At 47.1% G+C, this 22,346-nt stretch overlaps 1 protein-coding gene across 1 annotated transcript in view; it reads right to left on the bottom strand.

Moving 5' to 3' along the window:
* Positions 1-10,067: 10,067 nt before the first annotated feature.
* Positions 10,068-22,346, bottom strand: part of CAB39L (calcium binding protein 39 like) — a 98,473-nt gene continuing 86,194 nt past the window's right edge. Inside the window, exon 9 of the mRNA XM_013007579.2 lies at positions 10,068-12,442. Coding sequence (XP_012863033.1) covers positions 12,263-12,442 — 180 coding nt within the window. The 3' untranslated portion in view covers positions 10,068-12,262. The remainder of the gene's footprint in view (positions 12,443-22,346) is intronic.

The raw sequence follows: 22,346 nt of genomic DNA, 5'->3' as shown, positions 1-22,346 counted from the left end.
TCACATGTTTAAAAGAGTTGTATAGACATCATCACCCTCAGTCTTAATGCTCCCCTCCTCTCTCCTGCATTCATTGTTTGCTCCCCAGCCCCCTCCCCCTCCCCTCCCCCCACCATGCCCCCATAAAATCATCGCATGAGTTATATCTCTATGCGCCCACTTCTCTGTGCTTCACAAACTGAGAGACCCAATGAAAGCAACAACAACAAAAATAAATAAAGAGAAAGAAAAACCAGCATCAATATTTTATTATTGTTTCTTTTTTGAAATCGTTTTATTAGGGGCTCATACAACTCATCACAATCCACACATACATCAATTGTGTAAAGCGCATTTGTACATTCATTGCCCTCATCATTCTCAAAATATTTTCTCTCCACTTAAGCCCCTGGCATTAGGTCCTCATTTTCCCCCTCCCTCCCCGCTCCTCCCTCCCTCATGAGCCCTTGATAATTTATAAATTATTATTTTGTCATATCTTGCCCTGTCCGACGTCTCCCTTCACCCACTTTTCTGTTGTCTGTCCCCCAGGGAGGGAGTCACATATAGTTCCTTATAATAGGTTCCCTCTTTCCAACCCACTCTCCCTCTACCCTCCCAGTATCACCACTCACATCACTGGTCCTTAAGGGATCATCCGCTCTGGATTCCCTGTGTTTCCAGTTCCTATCTGTACCAGTGTACATCCTCTGGTCCAGCCAGACTTGCAAGGTAGAATTGGGATCATGATAGTGGGGTAGGAGGAAGCATTTAGGAACTAGAGGAGAGTTGTATTTTTCATCGTTGCTACATCGCACACTGACTGGCTCGTCTCCTCCCCGAGAAGCATCAATATTTTAAAAGAGAAGAAATCACTGTGGTGGAACAAGTGAGAAATACTTGTGCCTAGAGCAAATTCAGTTTGGGTCAAGAGAGAGGTCAACTGACCAAGTATCATATTATACTCCGGTTCGATCCACCGCAATTCAATTTACAATAATCTCTGTCTGAGAGCAAAGCTTTTTGGTTCCCTCACCTGTGTCGAGAGGGGATCTGCCACAAGCTTAATCTGACTAGATACTCTGCAGATGGATTTCGGGCTCCTACTGCCCTCTATAACCTTCTACAAATTGGGTGGTCACAATGAGGCTCTGATACTTTTCCCTTGATCCTATTTGCATTGTGTTCTTGTCATCTTTGTATCACGCAGGCTGGTGTGCTTCTTCCATGTGGACTTAGTTGACATCTCACTTAGATGACTGCTTGTTTGAATACAGCCTGTAAGACCCAAGACATTCTTTCAGTTGATAGCTGGGCACCATCTGTTTTCTTCACCACACTTTGCTGTAGCATCCTTATCTTCAGCAATCTCTTTGTGAAGGCGAGTATCAAGCAGGGCCATGTTATTAGAAGCAACTCTTTGGACTTGGGCTAGAATTACGTGGGAACCCAGAATCGATCTGCTTGTTCACGGGTTATGAACAAGGGGGAACCGATCATAAACAACAACATAAAAGTGGGTAACGGGAGACATCAGTCATTCTAAGACATGAAAAAAATAATAATTTGTAAATTTTCAAGGGTTCATGAAGGAGGGAGGGTGGGGCATGGAGGGAGGATGAAAATAAGCTGATAGCAGGGCTCAAGTAGAAAGAAAATGTTTTGAAAATGATGATGGCACCAAATGTACAAATGTGCTTGACATGGTGGATGGATGGATGGATTGTGATAAAAGTTGTACGAGCCCCCAATAAATTGAATAAAAAAAATAATTAAAAAAGAAAAGAGGAGTTCTTGTGAGTATAGTCCAACTGGGAGCTGCAATCCATGAGTCATTGCTTTGTACAGATTGATTTCTTAATTGATTGAATTCTTTACACTGAGCATGAGGGTTGGTGCCAGGGGGAATAGTTCCTGTATAATTTCTTACGTACACAGATCCTTTTAAAACCTGTCATATTAATGCAAGGGGAACATTGAAGTCCTAAATATGTGCTGATTCTGGATCCCCTTTCATCCCCACTAAGCCAGGGTCCCACCCAAGGTCCAGTGTCCACCATTTCCACCGTCTTGGGGTGACCATCCTTTGCTTCCTCAACCACCAGAGTATTTCAGTCCTAAGTCCGAGGGTTGAATAGTTTTGAGGTAGGGTCTCATTCTTTCCGTCAGGCTTCCACATTGAGTCCTTCTGGCATGCCCCTTGTAGTGATGACTGTACGGCCAGCATCTACGGTCATCACAGTGCTTGATTTATAGTGTCTACCCAGGAACATAAAATCAGGTTTACTCTCCCCCTAGGTTCCTTACAATTATGGTGAGGAGCTTGCTCTTCCCCATTGACCCACCATGCCCACCAACAGAAGTGTCAGTGCCTCCTCTGAAATGTAGATGCCCCCTCCCCTGGTCTTCACTTGATTGTCCAGTGAGGTTCTCCTCTCATTCCTGAGGAGGCCTGCTGGTTGGTTGAAGCCTTGTCTCCGTGCTGTACAGCATGAAGTGGATGGCCTTCTCCCGTTGCCTTCATTTTGAAGGAGTGACCCCAGCCAATGTGAGATCTCTTCTTTCTAGGTGAGTCTTGTGAAAGCCACGGAAGGGGTGTGTTCATGGCCGGTCAGCAGGCTTTCTGCTGTTTTGTTTGGGAATTGGTCTCTAAGTTTGTTTAATTGATGTTTCTCCTTACAGTAGTGGACACATCCAATATTTGTCCTTTTGTGATTGACTGACTGCACTCACCACAATGGTTTCCAAGCCTAAGGTTGGCTATGGCTGTTTTTGTTTTTTTTCAATTTATTGCCAGGCATTTCCTCTGGGGTACCTCTGTGTGGATTTGAAACTCTACTTTTTGGGGACCAGCTGAGAGGGTTTTTTGGTTTTGTTTTGATTTTTAATCATTGTATTGGGGGCTCATACAAGTCTTAGCACAATCCATCCATCCATCCATTGTGTGTCAAGCACATTTGTACATTCATTGTCCCCATCATTCTGAAAACATTTGCTCTCTACTTGGGCTCTTGGAATCAGCTCCTCATTTTTAATTTTTTGCCTCTCTTAGTTTTCTTAGCTTGTGATACTTTTCCTAACAGGAACAGGTAACCTGCTGCTCTAACAGAGAGTGACCCCGTTCTGGTTGGCAAGGGAGGTTGGCTGGGCCAGAATTGTGGAGGGTTTAATAGCGTCCTTGTAGCTGGCCTGTTGTCCAGTTGACGTCCGGTTGATTTTACAGTATAGTGTAGGAAGCGGCCTCACGAGGACTGGGGCCGGGCAGCATGGCGGTAGCCACCTAAGAAGAGTTTCTGAGTTATAGCTCAGCCCTATCAGAGAGGCCTCTGTTGCTGCTGGCCAGTGTTTGGGGATAGTACTTATTCCTCCAAATCCTGTGCTGGACTTGTGACTTGAAATGGAAAAGAACATTATTTTCATTGGATAATTCTAATTTTTTTTGTTCATAAAATTGTTTTTATTTCTCTGGGAAAAATGCTCAGGAGAACAATTTCTGCATTTGTGATATCTATCTATCTATCTAATATATATATATATAATGCTTTTATTGGGGGCTCTTAACATCTCATCACAATCCACATAATCAGCCGTTGTGTTAAGCACATTTGTACACATGTTGCCATCATCATTTTCAAAGCATTTTCTTTCTACTTGAGCCCTTGATACCAGCTCCTCATTCCCCCCCCCCACCTGCCTTCCCTCCCTCCCTCATGAAACTTGATGTTATAGATTATTATTTTCGTATCTTATATTGTCCTCTGTTGCCCTTCACTCACTTTTCTGTTGTTCGTTCCCCCGTGAGGGGGATCCTTGTGATTGATTCCCCCTTTCACCCCCCACCTTCCCCTTATCCTCCTGGCATCTCTGCTCTCCTTGTTGGCACTGAAGGATTTATCTACCTGGATTCCCATGTTGCGGGTTCATATCTGTAGCAGTGTGCATATTCTGGTGTAATCCGATTTGTAAGGTAGAATTGAGGTCACGGTAGTAGGGCATTGGATTATTTTTAAATAGAAAGTTTTAATGTTTAATTTCACAAAACTAAATTTTGACAAGTTTAATTTATACAGTAGGAAATGGAAAAAAGAATGTTTTTAAAAAAAATCATTTTATGGGGGGCTCGTACAACTCATCACCATCCATCCATCCATCCGTTGTATCAAGCACATGTGTACATTTGGTGCATCATCATCATTTTCCCAAACATGTTCTTTCTACTTGAGCCCTGTCACTCTCCCCACTGGTTCCGTTCTTTCTCCCCATTTCAACCCCTTTCCTATGAGAGAAGGCACCACTCTTTTCCATAGGCACATCCTTTACCTATAGACTATGCTCATCGAGAGGTGTAAAAGATGATGTACATTTCTCCACCCTTGACTTTGAGTTCAGTCCAATGATCAGGAATGTTGTGGTGCAAGGAGCTTCAGGCCTCAAGAGATCATGTGTGTCCGTCCATATGTGTCTAGTGAACAGGCCCCCAAACACAGAAGGCAGAGTCCCACCTTCCCACCCCCCCCACAGCTCAGTCTGGATGAAGTGCCCTGCCCCCTCGAAGCCAACCCACAGCATCGTGACAAAACATCCTTGGTTTACGTTACTGGGTCCTTGTTTTCCTTTCCTGTCATTTGAAAGCCTGCCCTGTGTTTCAGCACCCTCCTCATGGTTTGATCCCATAAACCCCTGCTCTGTTTCTGCCCCACAGGAAGGAGCTCCCCAAAGCCAAAGCCTTTGCCTTCTGTGCCTTTGCTGTATCATGTCCTGTCTTAACACTCATCATCTCCTAGCACAACCCTTTCCTCTCCAGGTTCTTGTTGGTCTTAACCTTGTGACCTGGCTTCACCTCTCTGCCCTCTCCCCCAGCACTCACTCCTGGGCCCTCTGCCTCTTAGTCTGTCTCCAGGGACACACCATCACCTAAGGGCCAACTCTCTCCTCAGAGCACTGGAAGTCAAGGGGTCCTCACGGGTTTAAACAGGGAACACTAGCCAGGACCACCCTGGGGAAGGAAAGAGGCTCCTACCTAGTCTGGAAGAAGGTGGTGACTCAGGGCATCAGGACCCCCAGGAGCCCAGTTTGGGCAGTCACCCGTCCTTAAACTAAGCCAAGGTGGCTGCTTGCATGGGGGATTTCTAGATGTTCTTGGATGCAGGACTTCCAGCTCAGCCTAAGTGAAGCCTGCCAGCCTCCTGGTTATAGTTTCGTATATCCACCAAATAGATTTTCCTTCCAGACCAGTGTTACCGCTTGGTAGTGGATCAATGTTCCGATAGGGTCTCTGTGGGTCGGTACTGACTGCACAGCAGTGAGTGGTATTCGCTTCCCGGTAGCATTGGCAGAGCAGACATTCCCGTTTCGGCCACTAGAGGGCTGCGTGCCCCCAGAAAGTGAGGCCGGGCTGCTTTGAACGGAAACCAGCTTGGAGCGCTGTTGGATTGACTCAGCTGGGCTAGGGATGCCAGGCGGGAAGCTGGAAGACTATGGCACTGGCGGGGCTGCGGGAGGTTACCACACCCTAGGGTGCTGCAAGGCCGGTGACTCTGGGGATGGAGAGGGAGGGGGGCAAGAGTGGTGTGTGCCCAGCACCATCTGCTGTTCTAGGGTCCTGTTGGAGCTTTGCGGCTCTCCCTGCTGCCACCTGCATCCCCACCCCTGGCCCGCCCCCTGGACACAGCCGGAGCCTTGTTATATGCCTCGCCTGCCCAGGCCCCACCCAAGAGTTTGGGTTGGAGGCCTTTAAAACGAACTATGGGCACAAAGCTGTCTGTCTGTGTGGTCAGAGGTAGATGTGGTTGGGGTGTTGAGCAGTGTACACGAGTCTCCCACAGCCATTATTTGATGTGCCGGTGGTGGTGGTCTGTGGTGGTGGTCTGCGGGGAAGTAGGGCTGACGGTCCTGAGGAGTGAGTGCGATGATAAATATGCTAGGGGACTGGCAAGGCCAGCCAAGGAGCTTCCAAGAAAAGAGTCTCCTCCAAATGGTAGAACTCAAGTCTAACCTTTCTCTTTTTTCGCTAGTTACCACGCCTCTTAGAACAGACCTTTTCTCTGTCCTGTCAAGCAGTTTCACCCGAGCGAGCGGCACTTTGAACGACTTAGCAGAGAGGGCAGGTATCAGACATGGTCTTGATTGATGGAGGGGTCAGGCTTTTGAGCCATGCAGTGCTAATGGGACACTGGGTCCAAGCAGGCCACGTATTTTGTTTGTGTCTGTCGGGGCAGCCGAGGGACTGTACCATCAACACACCTTGCAGGTCAAAGGAAGGGGCTGTTCCCGTACACTGAGAATGTGGCCGCCGCCCCTCCCCCCCCAGGTAACCTGGCCCCCGGTGAGCAGAGGGTCCCCAGGACCCAGGAACCTCTGCTGAAGCAATCAAGATACCGTTCACAGGCTGGACACAGGCCGGTGGTCTAGGTGGGGGGCAAAGGGGTGGTGAGCCCACCCAGGTGGATAGGGTCTGCCAGGGTGGTCTCCACCTGGTCAGCTGGCCTTTGCAGAGGACTTCCCCAGCAGGGGCCAGAGCCTCGCTGCGTGAGCATCCTTCTTTTTCTGAATGGAAAGTGAAGGACCGTTGGGTAAGGATGGTTCCCTACTGAGAGGCACACAGCCACTGCTTCCAGCCCACCCCATGCTCAGGCTGCCTGTGTTTAACTGCCTGCCTGAGGACATGCCTGTTTGGGGCATCACAGCTAGATAGCAAGTACAGTGAACCCTCGCCACGTCGCGCTTCGACTTCCGCGGCTTCACTCTAGCGCGGTTTTGGCGTAACAGCGCATGCTCTGTCATTACTGCCACTGATTGGCTCAGACTGTACACGCTTGATGCCATAAATAATATAATAAATAATAAATGATCATTGTAACGTCCAAAATGTTTGACTGTATTTTCCCTTTTTCGTTTAATAACTTGGGTAATAAGAGTGTCATGGGTGTTTTTTCATGTCCTCTATGCTCTAAAAAAAAAAACTACGAAAATATTTGATTTACAAATAAGGAATCCTACTTCGCGGAATTTCATTTATCACGGGAAGGTCTAGAACCGATTAACCGCGATAAACGAGGGGTCACTGTATCCCATTTTTAATGGAGAGAGATCCAATCTGACTCACATAGGTTTGCTGCTGGCTCCTCCCAGGGCAGAATCCACCCTAGAAGGTGCTGTGACCACAGGGACACGGGGTTCTCTCCAGAGACTAAAAGTCCACGCGCAGGGTCTCTGCTGTGTTGACTCCTCCTGGGGGCCCCTCCCAGTTCCTGCACGCTGTCTACAGATACCTCTGCCTCTCCCCTTACCACCACTCAGAAAGGTATGAGGTTAGGGACCCAGCCTGCTTCAGTCTGACCGCCTTTGACTGAACTACCAAGATAGAAGCCCTATTTCTCCAAACAGGGTGATAGCCGCAGGTGCCAGGATCCAGACCGCAACATGTCTTTTGGATTTGGGTAAGGTGACCAGATTTAAAGTGGGGCGCCATTGACCGGGTGGGTGGGGAGGGGTTCTTGATTAAAAAGTTGGTCTATATGGACCAAATAGACCGTTCCCTAGCTTGTCGTGCATTCTTTCCAAAAATCGGGGCTTTTTTAAAACGCCAAAAATCGGGACGTCTGGTTGGGGACACAGTTTAATCCATAACAGGGCTTATCAACACCTTTTCATAGGCAGCTCTGACCAGACTCTGGCTCTATTGCCTACGCAGGGGTCCTCAAACTTGTAAAACAGGGGGCCAGTTCACTGTCCCTCAGATCCGTCGGAAGGCCGGACTATAGTTTAAAAAAAAAACTATGAACAAATTCCTACGCACACTACACATACCTAATTTTGAAGTAAAAAACAAATGGGGCAAAAACACCCGGCGGGCCGGATACATGCCCTCGGCAGGCCGCATGTGGGCCGCAGTTTGAGGACCCCTGGTTAAGGCCAAAGCCAAACAGCCTGCCCCAACAGAAGGAGGCAACCTGGCTGCTCGGGTCACGGACAAGCCTGGTTTCACACAGGAACTACCAACTGATGACGGAATAGGCCAGTGGGGCCGGAAGTGGTCCCGGTGAAGGCAAGGAGCGGGCCTTGCACTGCCAACCCCCAGAGGCAGCACTCCCTCCCCCGCCTCCCAGGGCCTCTGCAGCCCCGAGGCTAATTCATAGAGCCAGGCAGGCCATCTCCATGTGAATGTCACACTAATTCCCGATAAGGGTGAGGGCTTTGTCCCCACATAAGGAACCACACGGCAGTCAGGGGTGCCCCTCTGCCCCGAGCCTTCTGATCACAAACAGAACCCTCTGTTCCCGATGCCAAGTCTTGGTCATCACCTCCCCAGGGAGAGGGCGGCGGCACAGCAAAGCTGGTGGCCCTTCTACAATATCCACCCCCCTGTCTCCCCGTGACTCTTTAAAACAACGTTGTGACACTCTGGCTCCACTGTGAGTGTTAGTACTTCGATGCGAGGGGCAGTAACGTCCAGGAGGGACTGGCCCTTAGACCACAGGGCCAGAGGCCACCAAGGCAGGTCAGGGAGAAGCTCCTGAGGAGGCACGGAAATGGTGACCGTGCAGCGAGCGGGAACGCAACAAAACGTGTATTGAATTGTCGGATGGAAAACCACTTTGTTGGACAAACTTGGGAGAAACGCACGCTTTCTCCCCGCCGTGAGTTCCAGTCTGGGCAACCCACAGGGGCAGCTCTGAGCCTGCACTACAGGCCCCTGCGAGTCGGCAGGGACGTGATGGCAGTGCATTTGGGTTTTGAGTTTTAGGTGATGGCTGGGGGGGTGGGGGGTGGGCTGGGAATGGGGAGCTAGTGAGCACAAGAAGAAAATGTTCTAAGATTGGCTGTAGTTCGTGATGATTGCATAACTTCTAAATAAGTTAAAACAATTCTATGATATGTGACTTATGTCAATAAAACTTAAAATTTTTTTAAGGCTTCTTTCATAGCTACCTTCAATCTTCTCAGTCTTCTTAGGAAGACCAAGCCCATCTTTCGAAGGTCTCTATGATTTGTGTGTCAGGCCTCTATCCAACTACGAGGTCCCTATGGGGCATAAATGGTTTGGGATCAAGTGCTACCCTAAACGGTGGTGGTTTGAGCCCCTCGTGCCCCCAGTGGCCGCACAGAAGACAGGCCTCGAGATAGGATTCTATCATGATTCCCACCAATAAAATGCTTTGAAGCAGTTCTCCTCTGTACAAGAGGGCCAACTGAGTTACAATCAACAACAACCACACAATCTACATGAGTACCCCAACCCCCACCTACAATACCCAACATCCTCCTGGAGAAACACGGGCAATTCTCCGTGCCAGGCACCCTGTTCTCCCGAAGACAAGACAAAAAGAAAGAAAGTTCCAACGTCCTCTAATCCCAACAGCCTCGCAAGACCTGTCGATCTATTTGGAAGCAACTCGCTTTTCCCATTGGTAAAAAATCTCTAAGTTTTCCCCCTCCACATGATCGCCTGCCGCTTTCGGGTCTTCTCTACATCCCGAGTGCACTGTGGCTCAGAGCAGCGGCGTCTCGTGGGAAATGCACAGACAAACAGCTGTGGCTGACAGAGGTTTGGACAAGTTCTCTCTCCTGCCCTGCCCACTACTCCGCACGGCCACAAGGAGTGACCGGGCGTGACAAGCATGCTCGGTTCGCTGCTATTTGCAAAGGGCAGTCCTAGTAACTGTGCAGGTGCCAAGGCCAGATGAGGAGCTGCCTCCAAGAACGTGCTGCTCTCAGTCCCTGCCTGCTCCCCTCTAGGACTTTCACCCCAAGGGGGCCTCCAGACAGCAGGGCCCCTGCCCCTGGGCCTCCCCTCATTCACCACAGGAGTTGTTTGGCCTCTGGTCACAACTGGCGTGTGTCCCAGACTGAGCCCTCCTTGGTTCTGGGAGCCTCAGTTTCCTCTGGACTGCGGTGATTCCGAAGATGGCGTTATCAGCACTGGATGACCAGCCACTGAGTGCCAGGCACTGAGAAGCTCGCGGAGGAGGTGCGAGGCTACTGGTGGCCTGGATGCTCGAACCTGGGCCTCCCTGTATGGAGGGGTCACAGGGGTATCGGCTCAGACACCACTGTCATTGTGGCGCAGGAATGAAGCAGACCCGGGACACGTGGCATCTTTTTTATTTTGTCAATCTTCATTTAAACAGGTGCTTTTGAAAACTTATTAAATAGGATCTTTTCAACATTGAAGTCGAACAATAGTTAGTGACCTTTGCGCAAACATCGCTTGAACTTCTGCTTGCCTTTCACATGAATACTTTTCAAACTTACATCACAAGACAATGCCAGCTACTTCTCCCGTTGCCTCTTAGACTCTAGTTTACAGTTTGGCAAGTATTCAGCTAGGATAAAAAGGAAAGAGCTAGTTCAAGCCCAGAGGAAATAACATATCTTCTTTATTAAGAAAAAATTATAAAAGTGCCTTGCTTTCAATACAACAAACTGTGCCCTATGAGGTGGTGGAGCAGTGTTAAGCAACCAAATCAATTTCTGACGGCTAGTTCCCCTTTAATTAAAACATCTACACGATCTCTATGGCTTAAATGAGCAAAACTGGCCAAGTCAAATTCTAAGGGCCTTTGGGCTGGCAGGATGTGCTACGGACATAATCTGGTTTTAATGGCTCAGGAATGGAAGCCATTAGGGCCTGCCACTGGAATATGCCACATGGCTATTGGTCAGAACTGTTACCCAAGGAGGTCCAGCAGGCCTGCCTACCTGCTCTACCTGCGCAAGAGTCTACGCTGCACACGGAGACAACCTGGGCCCTGGCCGAGCCCGGGGAACCCTGCCAGGTGATTCTTTAGATACAAAACTCGACAAAGGGTGCCGATGAGGAAGAACAGACTCCTCTTTCTCTCTCTCTGCGTGGTGAAATCATTGGTGGATTAAAAGTCAAGAACACAGCCCCCCAGTGTTAGAAAGCACATGGGTTTTTGAAAGCAACAACACATGATTTAGAAAGAGAATTACGAAAACAGACAAATTAGCAGTTACGCGTGTAGTGTTTTATAAACAGAGCATTAACATTCCATTGCATACACCTGATGGCTGAAAACGAGCCACGACCTTTTCTGTTCTTGTTTTCCGGCTGGTCTCAGGCTGTTTTGAAAGAAGACAACCGAACCCCTTCATCACTCGAGTGTGTAATAGGGAATTAAGAACCAAATATTTATGCTCTCTGCTTTTCACGGAAGACTTTGATGTGTGGTTCACACGGGCCAGCTTCCAGGAATAAAAACAACGGAGGGGGGAAAAAGAAGGGTTTAGGCATTTGAGAAGCTGTTCGTGCATTTAACTATTTCCCTTCCCTGGTTAGAAAAGCGGTCTTGGTCTGAAAACAAGGGCACGCGATGAAGTCTGGGGTGCACGGGTGCAGGAGCCCATGGACCTGGAAAGAGGGGTTACTCTAAGAGAACCAGCTCCTAGCAGAAGCCCCACCAGAAAGCCAGTCAACGGTGAGAGGTCTGTTACTAGCAGACTGAAGGCCTGGCTCTAAATTCTACCAAGCCTTTTAGACGAGTTCTTTTCCCCCTAAGTATTCCATTCAACAAACTCACTCTCTATTCAAAAGAAAGAAAGAAAGAATGAATGAAGGGAGGGAGGGAGGGAGGGAGGGAGGGAAAGAAAAGTAGTCTTCTCCCCCGGCCTGTGGCCAGTCATCCTGAAGAAATGCCTCCTTGTCTACAACAAGCTTTCCCCACAGCTGTCCTGACGGGGCTCAGAGAAGCGTCCTCAGAAGTCAGCGGACACAGCAGAAAATGAACTGGAGGAGGTGGCAGGTGCGGCAGCGAGGGACCATCTGCCCTGGAGGTGGCAGCGGGTCCTGTACAGTGGAAAGACAGTAGGCACACCACGACAGACGCATCCGCCCGCTTTCTTGGACCTTTCAGCGCCTTGCTGAAGAAAGGCGTTGAAGTGCCGAGAGGAAGGATGAATGTGTCCCCGTTCCTGCCCCAAGGACCCGGTGGCACCGCCACTGAGATCTGGCGTGGAGCCTTCAAGTGCCCGACCCTGCTGCTGTTTGTCAACAACAGAGTGGGGGGAGGGGGGGTGCTTTTAGCACGGCTAATCAAATGGCTCTGATTTCACTTAAATCATCACAGACTTGATGAACATATATTATTCTACTTTTTTTTTCTCTCTTTCATTCAAATGTTTATGCTTCATCTACCTGAACAATGACTCGAGGGGGAACAGGCGCCTTCAAAGCTACCCCAGGAATGAGGACTGGCTGGACTCACACTCATTGGACAAACAGCAGAGGGGGCCCAGGGCTGCACCGGATGGGGCGAGGAGGTCAAGGGGCAGTTTTCTTTAAGTCTCGAATCTGCTTAATCAAGTAGTTCTTCTCATCAGTGAACTGCTCGTCGTCCGTCCTCTCCTTCTGGAAGGTGCTAAGAAACTCAATGAGTTTGGGCTGATTTTTTAATAGGATCTCCACAATAGGCTGGGTTTTGTGAGGACTGGCCACAAACACCTGAAATACACAAAAAAACAGAAGCCCACTTATATGAAGTACCTAGAATACACGAATGGACAGAGACCCGCGTGTTAGCGGTTCCAAGCTGGGGGCTAGGGCTTGCTTAGTGGACGCTGAGGGTGATGGGAATATTTAGGAATGGGTAATGCTAATGGTTGGACAAGATGACTGTCATGTGACGGATGCCGAAATGACAAATGTTCTGTTATAAAAATATGTACACAATTCAAACCAAACCAAATGACCTGCCACAGGGTGTGACTGCTGGGGACCCCGCTAACCCAGCTCAGGTTGCTGCCAGGAAACGGGCCCGGTCAGATGTCTTAGCCAGGAAACGCAGTAATTCACCTTCAGATCCATCGAGCTAGCAGAGCTACCTGTACACAGTGTTCACCTTTATTTTTTTGTTTGTTTGTTTTTTTAACATTTTATTAGGGGCTCATACAACTGTTATCCCAATCCATACACACATCAATTGTGTAAAGCGCATTTGGACATCGTTTCTCAAAACATTTTCTCTCCATTGAAACCCCCGACATTAGGTCCTCATTTTCCCCCTCCCTCCCCGCTCCCCCCTCCCGCATGAGCCCTTGATAGTGTATAAATGGGTATTTTGTCATTTCTTGCCTGTCCGACGTCTCCCTTCATCCACTTTTCGGTTGTCTGTCCCCCAGGGAGGAGGTCACACACAGTTCCATGTAATCGGTTCCCTCTTCCCTACCCATTCTCCCTTTACCCTCCCTGTTTTGCCACTCACACCACTGGTCCTATAGGGCTCATCCGTCCTGGATTCCCTGTATTTTCAGTTCCCATCTGTACCAGTGTACCTCCTCTGGTCTAGCCAGACTTGCAAGATAGAATTCGAGTCATGGTAGTGGGAGCGGGGAGGAAACCTTTAGGAACTAGAGGAAGGTTGTATTTCTCATTGTTGTTACATCGCACCCTGACTGGCTCATCTCCTCCCCGAGACCCCTCTGCAAGGGGATCTCCACACCTTTATTTTTAAAACTTTTAAAGGGCTTGTTTTTCATGATTTCTAACCGTTCAAAGCAGACATCGTGTTTTTGTCATCGTTTCGCATCAGCGAGTCAGTCCTGACGTCGTGGCACCGTGCACACGAGACCACGGTGCTGCCCACCTTGCGGCACCCTCCCGAGCCGGCCCGCGTCTGAGCCGTCCTGGCAGCCACTGGTACATCCATCTCCTTGTTTCCGAGGCCTCTCTACGTGATCAGCATGATGTCCTTTTCCAGACTCGTCTCTTGATCGCATGTCCAAAGTTTCGCCCAGTCACTTCTAAGGCGCCTCCTAGCTGTCCTTCTTCGGAGACAGATTTGGTGCGTGTGTACCAGAAGCATCATGGATCAACACTGCCCTTCTTGGTCCATGGGAGCGTCCACGATCCACAGGGAAGGGCAGGGGCAGACTCTGGGGGTGGGGGATGCGGGGTGGAGGCAGGGGACACAGTGGGATTTTTTTTTTAAGTGAGGAAAAGAACAAGACAAAACCAGGGAGAGGGCCGGACGATGAAGACAGACACAGAACAGAGAAAGAAGCGAGGCGCGGCACTGCCCGGGAGGGGTGGGATTTGAACAGCCGCTGGGTGGAGCGGGGCTGTGCCTGCAGACGTGAGAGGTTGTGGCGAGTCAGGGGAGAGGTCACATCTCTCTGGTTGCCAGTCACTGACGTGGGTGCTGGTACAGTCCTGGGTGAGCCGAGCTGATTCCCGGTTTCTACTCTAATTGGAATGCCACTTGCACAAATTCTAAAGGGCTCCACGGTGCCCACTGGCAGTTCACTGCTTCTCATGCCTCTCTAGTCACTGTTTCATTCAGGCTCTTCCTCTCTTGCTATGTGATCTACCTCCTTCCCTCTTCCTTCGCACTTCTGCCCTGGAAGGTTGTCATCCATATCCACGGTGCTGGGTTCTCAAGTCTGTTGTGCGGGATCTGGATAGTATCTATTTAGATCACCCTCCCAAGTTGATGCATTTCTTGACGCTACCTCCATGGGTGCTGGTTGTGAATTCCAGGAAAATAAACCCTCGGCAATCTCTTATCTTCTCCTGGCTCATGCTATTTACTGGTCCAGTGGTAAGGATGGGTGTTCTCTTTGTGCTGAGGTGCAGTCTCCCACAGAGGCTGGGCATGAGTCGGTGCTTCGAGTCCTCTTTCCGCAAACAAGGCGGGGTCACTGCAGATGGCACATCGCAGATGCCACTGACGTTCGTGAGTCTTCCTCCCGTCTCAGGCTGCCTTCTTCATATAGTTCAGTTCCTTGGATCGTTTGCTCAGAATACAGGCTGAGTCAGGATGGGGAAATACTGGCATCAACACATGTGCCACACAAATTACAGAGACTTTGCCTCAATTCTCCCCTTTGAAAGAAGCAATACATTACAGAGAACCAGTTCCTCCCCCCGCCCCCCACCCCCTACCATCCCACGCACCTCTTTATTCTATTCAACAAGAGCATTCAACATAGAGCATTTGAATGTGTTTGTGTGTGCGATTTTAAACATACTTTAAAAGGGCACGGAGATAGTCCGTTATCTTGTAATTCCATTTTTCCATGAATTTTTTAAAGCCCTAGTGTATAGTTTATTTTTTAACACATATTATGCTCACTTGGCACAAAGTTTAAAGTGTACAAACATAAAAATCCATAATGTTACTTTCTCTCTCTGGGAGTCACCGATATTTCTGCTTTGATGTTTGTAGAGCTGAAAAGTACAATTGTCCAGGCCCCATCTCCCAGGGGCACCAACTTGGTAGAGCTGGACTGAGGTATAATATTCTGTATTTTTATAGAGTTCTACATGGACTCTGGGGTACACTCATGGTTGAAATCATTATTCTCGACTAAGAACAACCCAGGTATACTCTAAAAGATAAAAATAACTAAATAACTAAATAAAATAAATTCTATTAAGACACAGTGACTCAAAAATATAATACAGACTCACATATTATTTTGTAATAGACACAATTCCTAGTTACATGCTACATACACGAGCAGCATACAGATAAAAGCATATTCGACCCTTGCTTTAGTTATCTAGTACTGCTGTAACAGAATTACCACAAGTGGATAGCTTGAATAAACAGAAATGTATCCTCTCGCAGTTCAGAAGACTAGAAGTCTGAATTCAGGGTACCAGCTTGAGGGAAGACTTTCTGTGTTGGCTCTGCGGGAAGGTTTTGTTTTCTTTCAGCATCTGTAGGCTTAGCTTGGAAATCTCCACGCGTCTTTAATCAATTTCCTCCTGGGTCTAGGAGGTTCTCAATGCAGGAACCCTGGGTTTAAGTGACATGGTGTGCTCCAGGCCACCAGTAGGTTCTGGTTTTTCTGCTTGCTTCTCTTTTATAAGATAAAAAGTGATGACAGGCCTATCCCAGTTAGACACCCTCTGTGACCCGAGTAAGAATGTTGTATCTTACTTTAATTCTGGTTAATCAATAAAATACATATAATCTAATTATCATTAACATAACCCAATCCTACCTCATTAACACAGAGAGGTTAAAATACACAACACATCACAAATGGAAGATAATCACATCAGATCATATCACAAGGTTGAATATGCCATTACATAACTTCCAAACTACTGAGAATCGTGGCCTGCTGATGGTGGGAGCCAATAGTGGCCCGCTCTCTGATTTACCACCTGATCTGTAGACGCTGCAGTCACAAGCCTGACTTGCTGACATCCACACCTGTCCAAGCTGTATGCTGAGCAAATCATCAGAGAAGCTGGGTTTCTGAAAGAAGAATATGGCATCAGGATCGAAAGAAGGCTCATTAACATGCATGGTATGTAGATGATGCAACGATGTTTTCTGAAAGTGAGGAGGACTTGAGGCAGTTGCTGATGAAGATCAAGGATGGCTGCCTTCAGTGTGGATGACAACTCATTGTAAAGAAGGCCCAAATCCTCACAGCTGGACCAGCAGGTAACGTCGTGACAGATGGAGGAAAGCTTGACGTTGTCAAGGATCTTTGTGTGGCTTGGATCCATAACCAATGCTCCTGGAGGCAACAGTCAAGAGATCAAAGAATACGTTGCGTTGGGTAAATCTGCTGCACAAGACCTCTTTAGAGGATTGAAAAGCAAGGACGTTACTTTGAGGTCTAAGATGTGCCTGACCCAAGCCAAGATATTTTCTATGGCTTCATATGAAGTATGACAGTTGAACATTGAGTAAGAAAAATGAAAGACGAATGATGGTGCTGGAGAAGCATCTTAAAGGACGACGGACTGCCAAAAGGACAAACATATCTGTCTTGGAAGAAGGACAGGCAGAATGTCCCTCACAGGCAAGGATGGTGAGACTGTCTCCTGTCTGTTGGGCATGCTCTCAGGAAGACAAGTCCCTGGAAAAGAGTGTGACGCTTGGTACAGTGGAAGGGCATGCCTTCAAGGAGATGGATGGACACATGGACACGGCGGCTGCAACAATGGGCTCAAGCACGGGAATAATTGTGAGGCTGGCGCAGGACCGGGCGTGTTTTCTTGTGTTGTGCGTGGGGTCCCTGTGGGTGGGAACGGATTCGATGTCACCCCACAACAGCGGCAACAACATTGCTGATGGCAGCTGGATCTTGGCTGAACGCAGAGAATACGAGAAAGATGCTTTCCCGTGCTTTATTGACTAGGCACAGATATATACAGTCGATTAAACAGACAAAACGGAGCATAGTAAGATACAATGAGGGCACTCTTTAAAAGTAATTGACCAAAAAAAAAAAGTAATTGACCACACATTAAGCAAGTTAACAGTTGATTCAAACACCGAGGATCAAAAAGATACTCGATTGATGTATCTTTAAACTTTTGGATAAACTACTCAGGAGGCCAACAGGGAAAAGAAAGGGGTGGGTGGTGTGTGTGTGTGTGTGTGCGTGTGTGACACAGCTCCTTGATGCTTCCTAATTCATTTATTCTCAATCCCTTTCTGAAACAGTGTGTGTGTGTGTGTGTGTGTGTGTGTGTGTGTGTGTGTGTGTGATCTCAATCCCTTTCTGAAACAGCAGGCTTCCACCTGCTAAACCATAACTGGAGTAGTTGGTCTGCTAGACAATGGGTTCTTAGAACATGGGTAACTCGTGGTTACGCTTTCACTACAAACTCTCTGCAACTGTGCATTCTTTTCAATAAGGCCCTATGGAAACTGCTCTCCTGTGGTATATACTTTTTACACGGAATTGTCAGGCTGGCTTTTGTATTGTGGAATATGCTAGAGGAGAGTGTCTTGTTTTCACGGACACGGCTATTGCTGCCAACTGCTAGCATCTTGAGTAGCAGAGGAGGGCCAGGGAGCTAGTTGATTGTGCCAACCTGGCCGATAAACACATGTGGGGTTAACTGAATGGGGGAATGATAAATGGCTCGGTCAGCCTCACCTTTCTAGATCTTGGGTCTCTTGCTTTCTGATGGCCGTGACCAGGGTGCAGCTGCCTTAGCCAGTTCCCTGCTTCAGCTGGCAAAACTCACTTCCTGCAAGACATCCCCGAGGAGAAGCCACATGGACCTACCCCGATGCAGCCCTGGGTGCTGGAGCACCCATGTGGAGACCCCTGCCAGCGCTGAGATGCTTACACATTCACTGACTCGGCTTTCCTCCTGCAGTCGGCATCATTGCGTGTGTTTTGTGAGATGGAGGAGGACTTTGTGTACTGGTGTTGGACATTGGGTTAATGTTGGACTTGTGGGCTTGGGCAGCACTGGGTTGGGATGTTTTCTTGATGTGCACTTAACCTGTATATAAAACTCTGTCTTATCCATGAGTTTCAGTGGATTTGTTTCTCTGAAGTACCAAGACTAACATTCAGTTTTGGCATTGACCATGCCCCCACATTCCAACAGTTTTGTGAAGTGAGTCATATGGCTTTGTGAGAAGTGGTAGCATGGACCTTTATATTAAGGAGGCTAATCAGAAAAGGGGGAAAACGTCATCTCATAGCATTCCAAAATTCACATTTGAGGCACATCTCTGGTATGGCCAGGGTCACAAAGGCAAAGGCACTACCTTTAAACTAGAGTTTAAACTCTAATGCTTACATTTTGCAACGAGGAAATGGACCCGTATTTGCCCAGGTGTCTGCTGGCAAGTAAGCCAGAATAAAGGCTCAGGTCTCGGGACTTCAAATCTGGGCTCTCCCACCACACTATCCTGACTCCCAAGAGTTGGAAACAGATGTGAAGCCACTTCACTGAGCCCATGCACGTTTCACCAAATTATAAATGTGCCACTAACAAGCAAAGACATTTTTAGTAACTTGTTCTGCATTTTCTGTACCTTGTAGAACGTGTTTTGGGAAAAATACTACTAAGACCTGTGATAAAAAAATCTAGGACTCAGCTGTTATTTATTTTTAAGTAACCAAGTACTATTTATGGCAAGTAAACAATATAGTTCATACTTCCCTACAAAGAAGTACCAAGGAGTCCCAATTATGAGTATACACATATGTGGGATTATAAAGAGACTTTTCCCCAGCTTTGTCTCCCCCAAAGACATGCCAAACATTAGGGGCTTTTTGCCGGCTTATGGTGGGAGGTCAGATGCTTGGAGACATCCTCCCCAAAGGCATTCAATTTCCAGACAGGTAAGCCCCGCTCCCTGCTGTTAAGAACAGTGGCTTCTCCCTAAAGGCTTGCAACCATTAGCTTGGTTCCTGTTGGTGGGGTTCACACCCTACTGATAATGGTTCCTATGGAGATCCAGAGAACAGATCAAACGGGCTCAGTGACATCCAAAGTTAGGCTGCCATCCTGAATCTAGGGATCCACCCATCTTGTCACATTTATACCCCCAATCCCTCTTCTTCCTATTGCGTGTATATCCCTAGATTGTCCCCCTCTCGTTGCTGTATAACCCGTATTGCAATCCCTTCCTGTGACATATGTCTTTACCTGTAATTGGTGGGCTTGCAATCCCCCCAAAGGTATATAGGCCTGGGTTAGCAATAAAGGGCCATCTCTCGGCTTCTCCCTTGACCTCTTGTCGGTTCCCCCTCTCCTCTCTTGTCCTCACTCCCCTGTTCCCTTTCCCCTTGCCCTCCTTCCCTTCCCCCTCTCTCCACGTGGACCACCAAGCGGGGCTGAGGTGAGCATTGCTACCAGGAAATGTGTCTGACTCCATTATTTCGATATCTCTTCTATCTCTCATGCTCTCTATGACTTTACTATAATCTTTACTTATCATTGCTGTACAATTGTGCCGATTGAACCTGTGATTAGTGGTGGGGGACTGGCACCTCTTCCAACCACACATATATAAGTAAACAAATGGTTAACTCTTTTTAATTACAACGACTCCGTGCCTATAGCTAAAACCAGACCGGGTGCCCCCATAACCCCCTGTAGAACAGAGTCCAACTGCCCCACAAGTGTCCAAGGTTGTCCTCTCTACTCTCCACACAAGCAGACAGCCATCGGAAGAGCTGGTGGGCTTAAACTGTCAGCCTTCTAGAGAGCACCAAACACCTTTCAACCACTGTGCTAACAAGCTCCCTCTGCATTTAGGGCATCTGAATTCTGACCTCCTCAGAAGGCTGAAGGGGGGCTTTCCATTTTGCCATGCACTGAAGCCTTCCACAACACTGCGTTTGTAACAAAGTCATGGGAAACGTATTCTCATCTGATGCGTTAGTAAGGTGTTTGTGAGTTGAAAGTCACGGAAGGTGCACACTTTCTACAATAAAACAGTCCATCTGCATGGCCTCTACAGGTGTATCAACTGTAAGTGTGTAGGCATTTTCTAGTCCTGCCGCACTCTACTGTTCATTCCATGCAGTTTCCTTTCTCATAAACTAACTGTAATATAAAGACTAGTGCGCGAGTAGCACTTCCGACTTCCTGCTCCCACATCAGCCCTACCCAATTTATCATTTTTGCCATACTTGCCATTAAATTGTTTTTTAAAGAAAATAAATCATTACTGATAAATTAAAGGATATTGGGTACTTTTCCATGATACCATGCTTCTCCCACTCTGTCCCATAAGGTGAGCACTGTGTTGAATTTGGTATTTATCATTACCAAGTATGTTTGTTAGATTATAACCACCATGTATATAGGTTTATATACAGTATTGTTTTGTGTGTTTCCGACTCTTGGGAGTCCAGGTGGTGTGGTGGGAAAGCACTGGATGTGAAGTCATGAGACCTGAGCCTTTATTCTGGCTTACTGGCCAGCAGATATTTGAGCAACTATGAGTCCATTTTTGTCATCGCAAAATGTAAGCTTCAGAGTTTAAACTCTCGTTTTCAATATAAATAGCCTCCTTTTATATTGGCCTATTTCACTCAATAAGGTGTTTCTGCTCTATCCACATGGATCATTACAGCTCTAGTTTCTTTTTAAAAAATTGCATTCATGCATCTAGTTTATTTCTTTAAACACTTGCTACTATGTGAATAGGATCACACTTATTTTCCTAATCTCCTGATGTTGATCTTTTGTTTTCTTCCACTTTATATCACCCAAAAAGGGTCATACTAACATTTTTTATGGATGTCTCCTTAGGCAGTTTTGCCGAAACCTTTAGGAAACTGCCGAGGAGTGGGATTTCAGGATCCAAGGGTGTGCACACCTTCAATTTGTTAAGAGACTTCTTTGCTTTCCAACCTCACCACATTTGGATATTGTCGGACTTAAACCTTTTTGTCAAGCTGAAGCTATGAGGTGATACCTCATTACTATTCAAATGGACATTTCCATGATTAGTAGCTAGAGAAGCAACGGACAAATGTGTCTATTTTTCTATTGGTTTGTCATTTTTTTAATGATTTGTCTGCTTTTTGTCTTATATTCTACTGTCTTTTCAACTGCAACAGTGTTGGTTTTGAACAAAATTTTAACGAAAGGCTTAGTCTTATTAAGTCTTAGTGAAATTAAGGCTTTCTATTTGGTGTGTGTTTTTGCTTCTTTTGAAAGCAACTCTTTCCACCCATAGTTTTTCTCTTCTAAAAGTGAAAAGAATTTTACTTTTTATCTGCAGATCTTTCTCTGAACTTCATTTCCATGTATAGCAGAGGGCAGCGGTTTTTGGATGGATACATCATTATCCCAGAACCGTTTATTGTCTAGCTACCTGTTTCTTCACAGATTCATCATGCTCCCACTATAAAGTACTGGTTTCAAACTTTCAAATTTTTGTAATCTTACTTCTGGGCCTTCTCTAGTTCTATCTATCTAAGTATCTACTATCTATCATCTATCTAATCTATCATCTATCCTATCTATCTATCTATCTATCTATCTATCTATCTATCTATCTATCTATCTATCTATCAATCATCTATCTTATCTATCTATCTATCTATCATCTATCTTATCTATCTATCTATCTATCTATCTATCTATCTATCTATCATCTATCTATCTATCTATCATCTATCTATCCCTGCGCCCATACAATACTGCCCTCATTACTATTATTGGTGTTAGGGGCCCTCAAATTCATTACGAATCAGTGACCCAATGCGACAGAGATGAACTGCTGCAGCGGCTTCAAATCCCAGACTGTAATTTGTATGAGAGGAAACTGCTAGGTCTTTCTCCCCCGATAGCAGGGAGATTTCAAACTGCTCGCTTTCCGGCTAGCAGTCAAGCGCCTGACCGCTGTACTACCAGGGCTCCTTGACATTTACGAAAAACTCATACAAAGCCCTCATATCTGATGGAGTAGGCGCTCCTACTTTATCCTTCACACCTTTCAAGATAATCCTAGGCTGTTGTCGTACTGTAGAAATGTTACAATGAACTTGTCAAGTGCCAAGAAAAGTCCTGTTGAGATTTTGAACGGAATTTAGAAATTATACTGGAAACTGAATTGCTCTCCTGGCATCAGGACAATAAAGGCTGGGCTGAGCGACCATGAAAGCCTGGAGGC

Source organism: Echinops telfairi, unplaced genomic scaffold (genome assembly GCF_000313985.2).
Source record: "Echinops telfairi isolate 266 unplaced genomic scaffold, ASM31398v2 ScPeMD7_24;HRSCAF=84, whole genome shotgun sequence".
NCBI lineage: Eukaryota > Metazoa > Chordata > Mammalia > Afrosoricida > Tenrecidae > Echinops > Echinops telfairi.
Note: the sequence above shows the minus strand (reverse complement) of the source record. Positions and strands in the feature narration are given on the sequence as shown.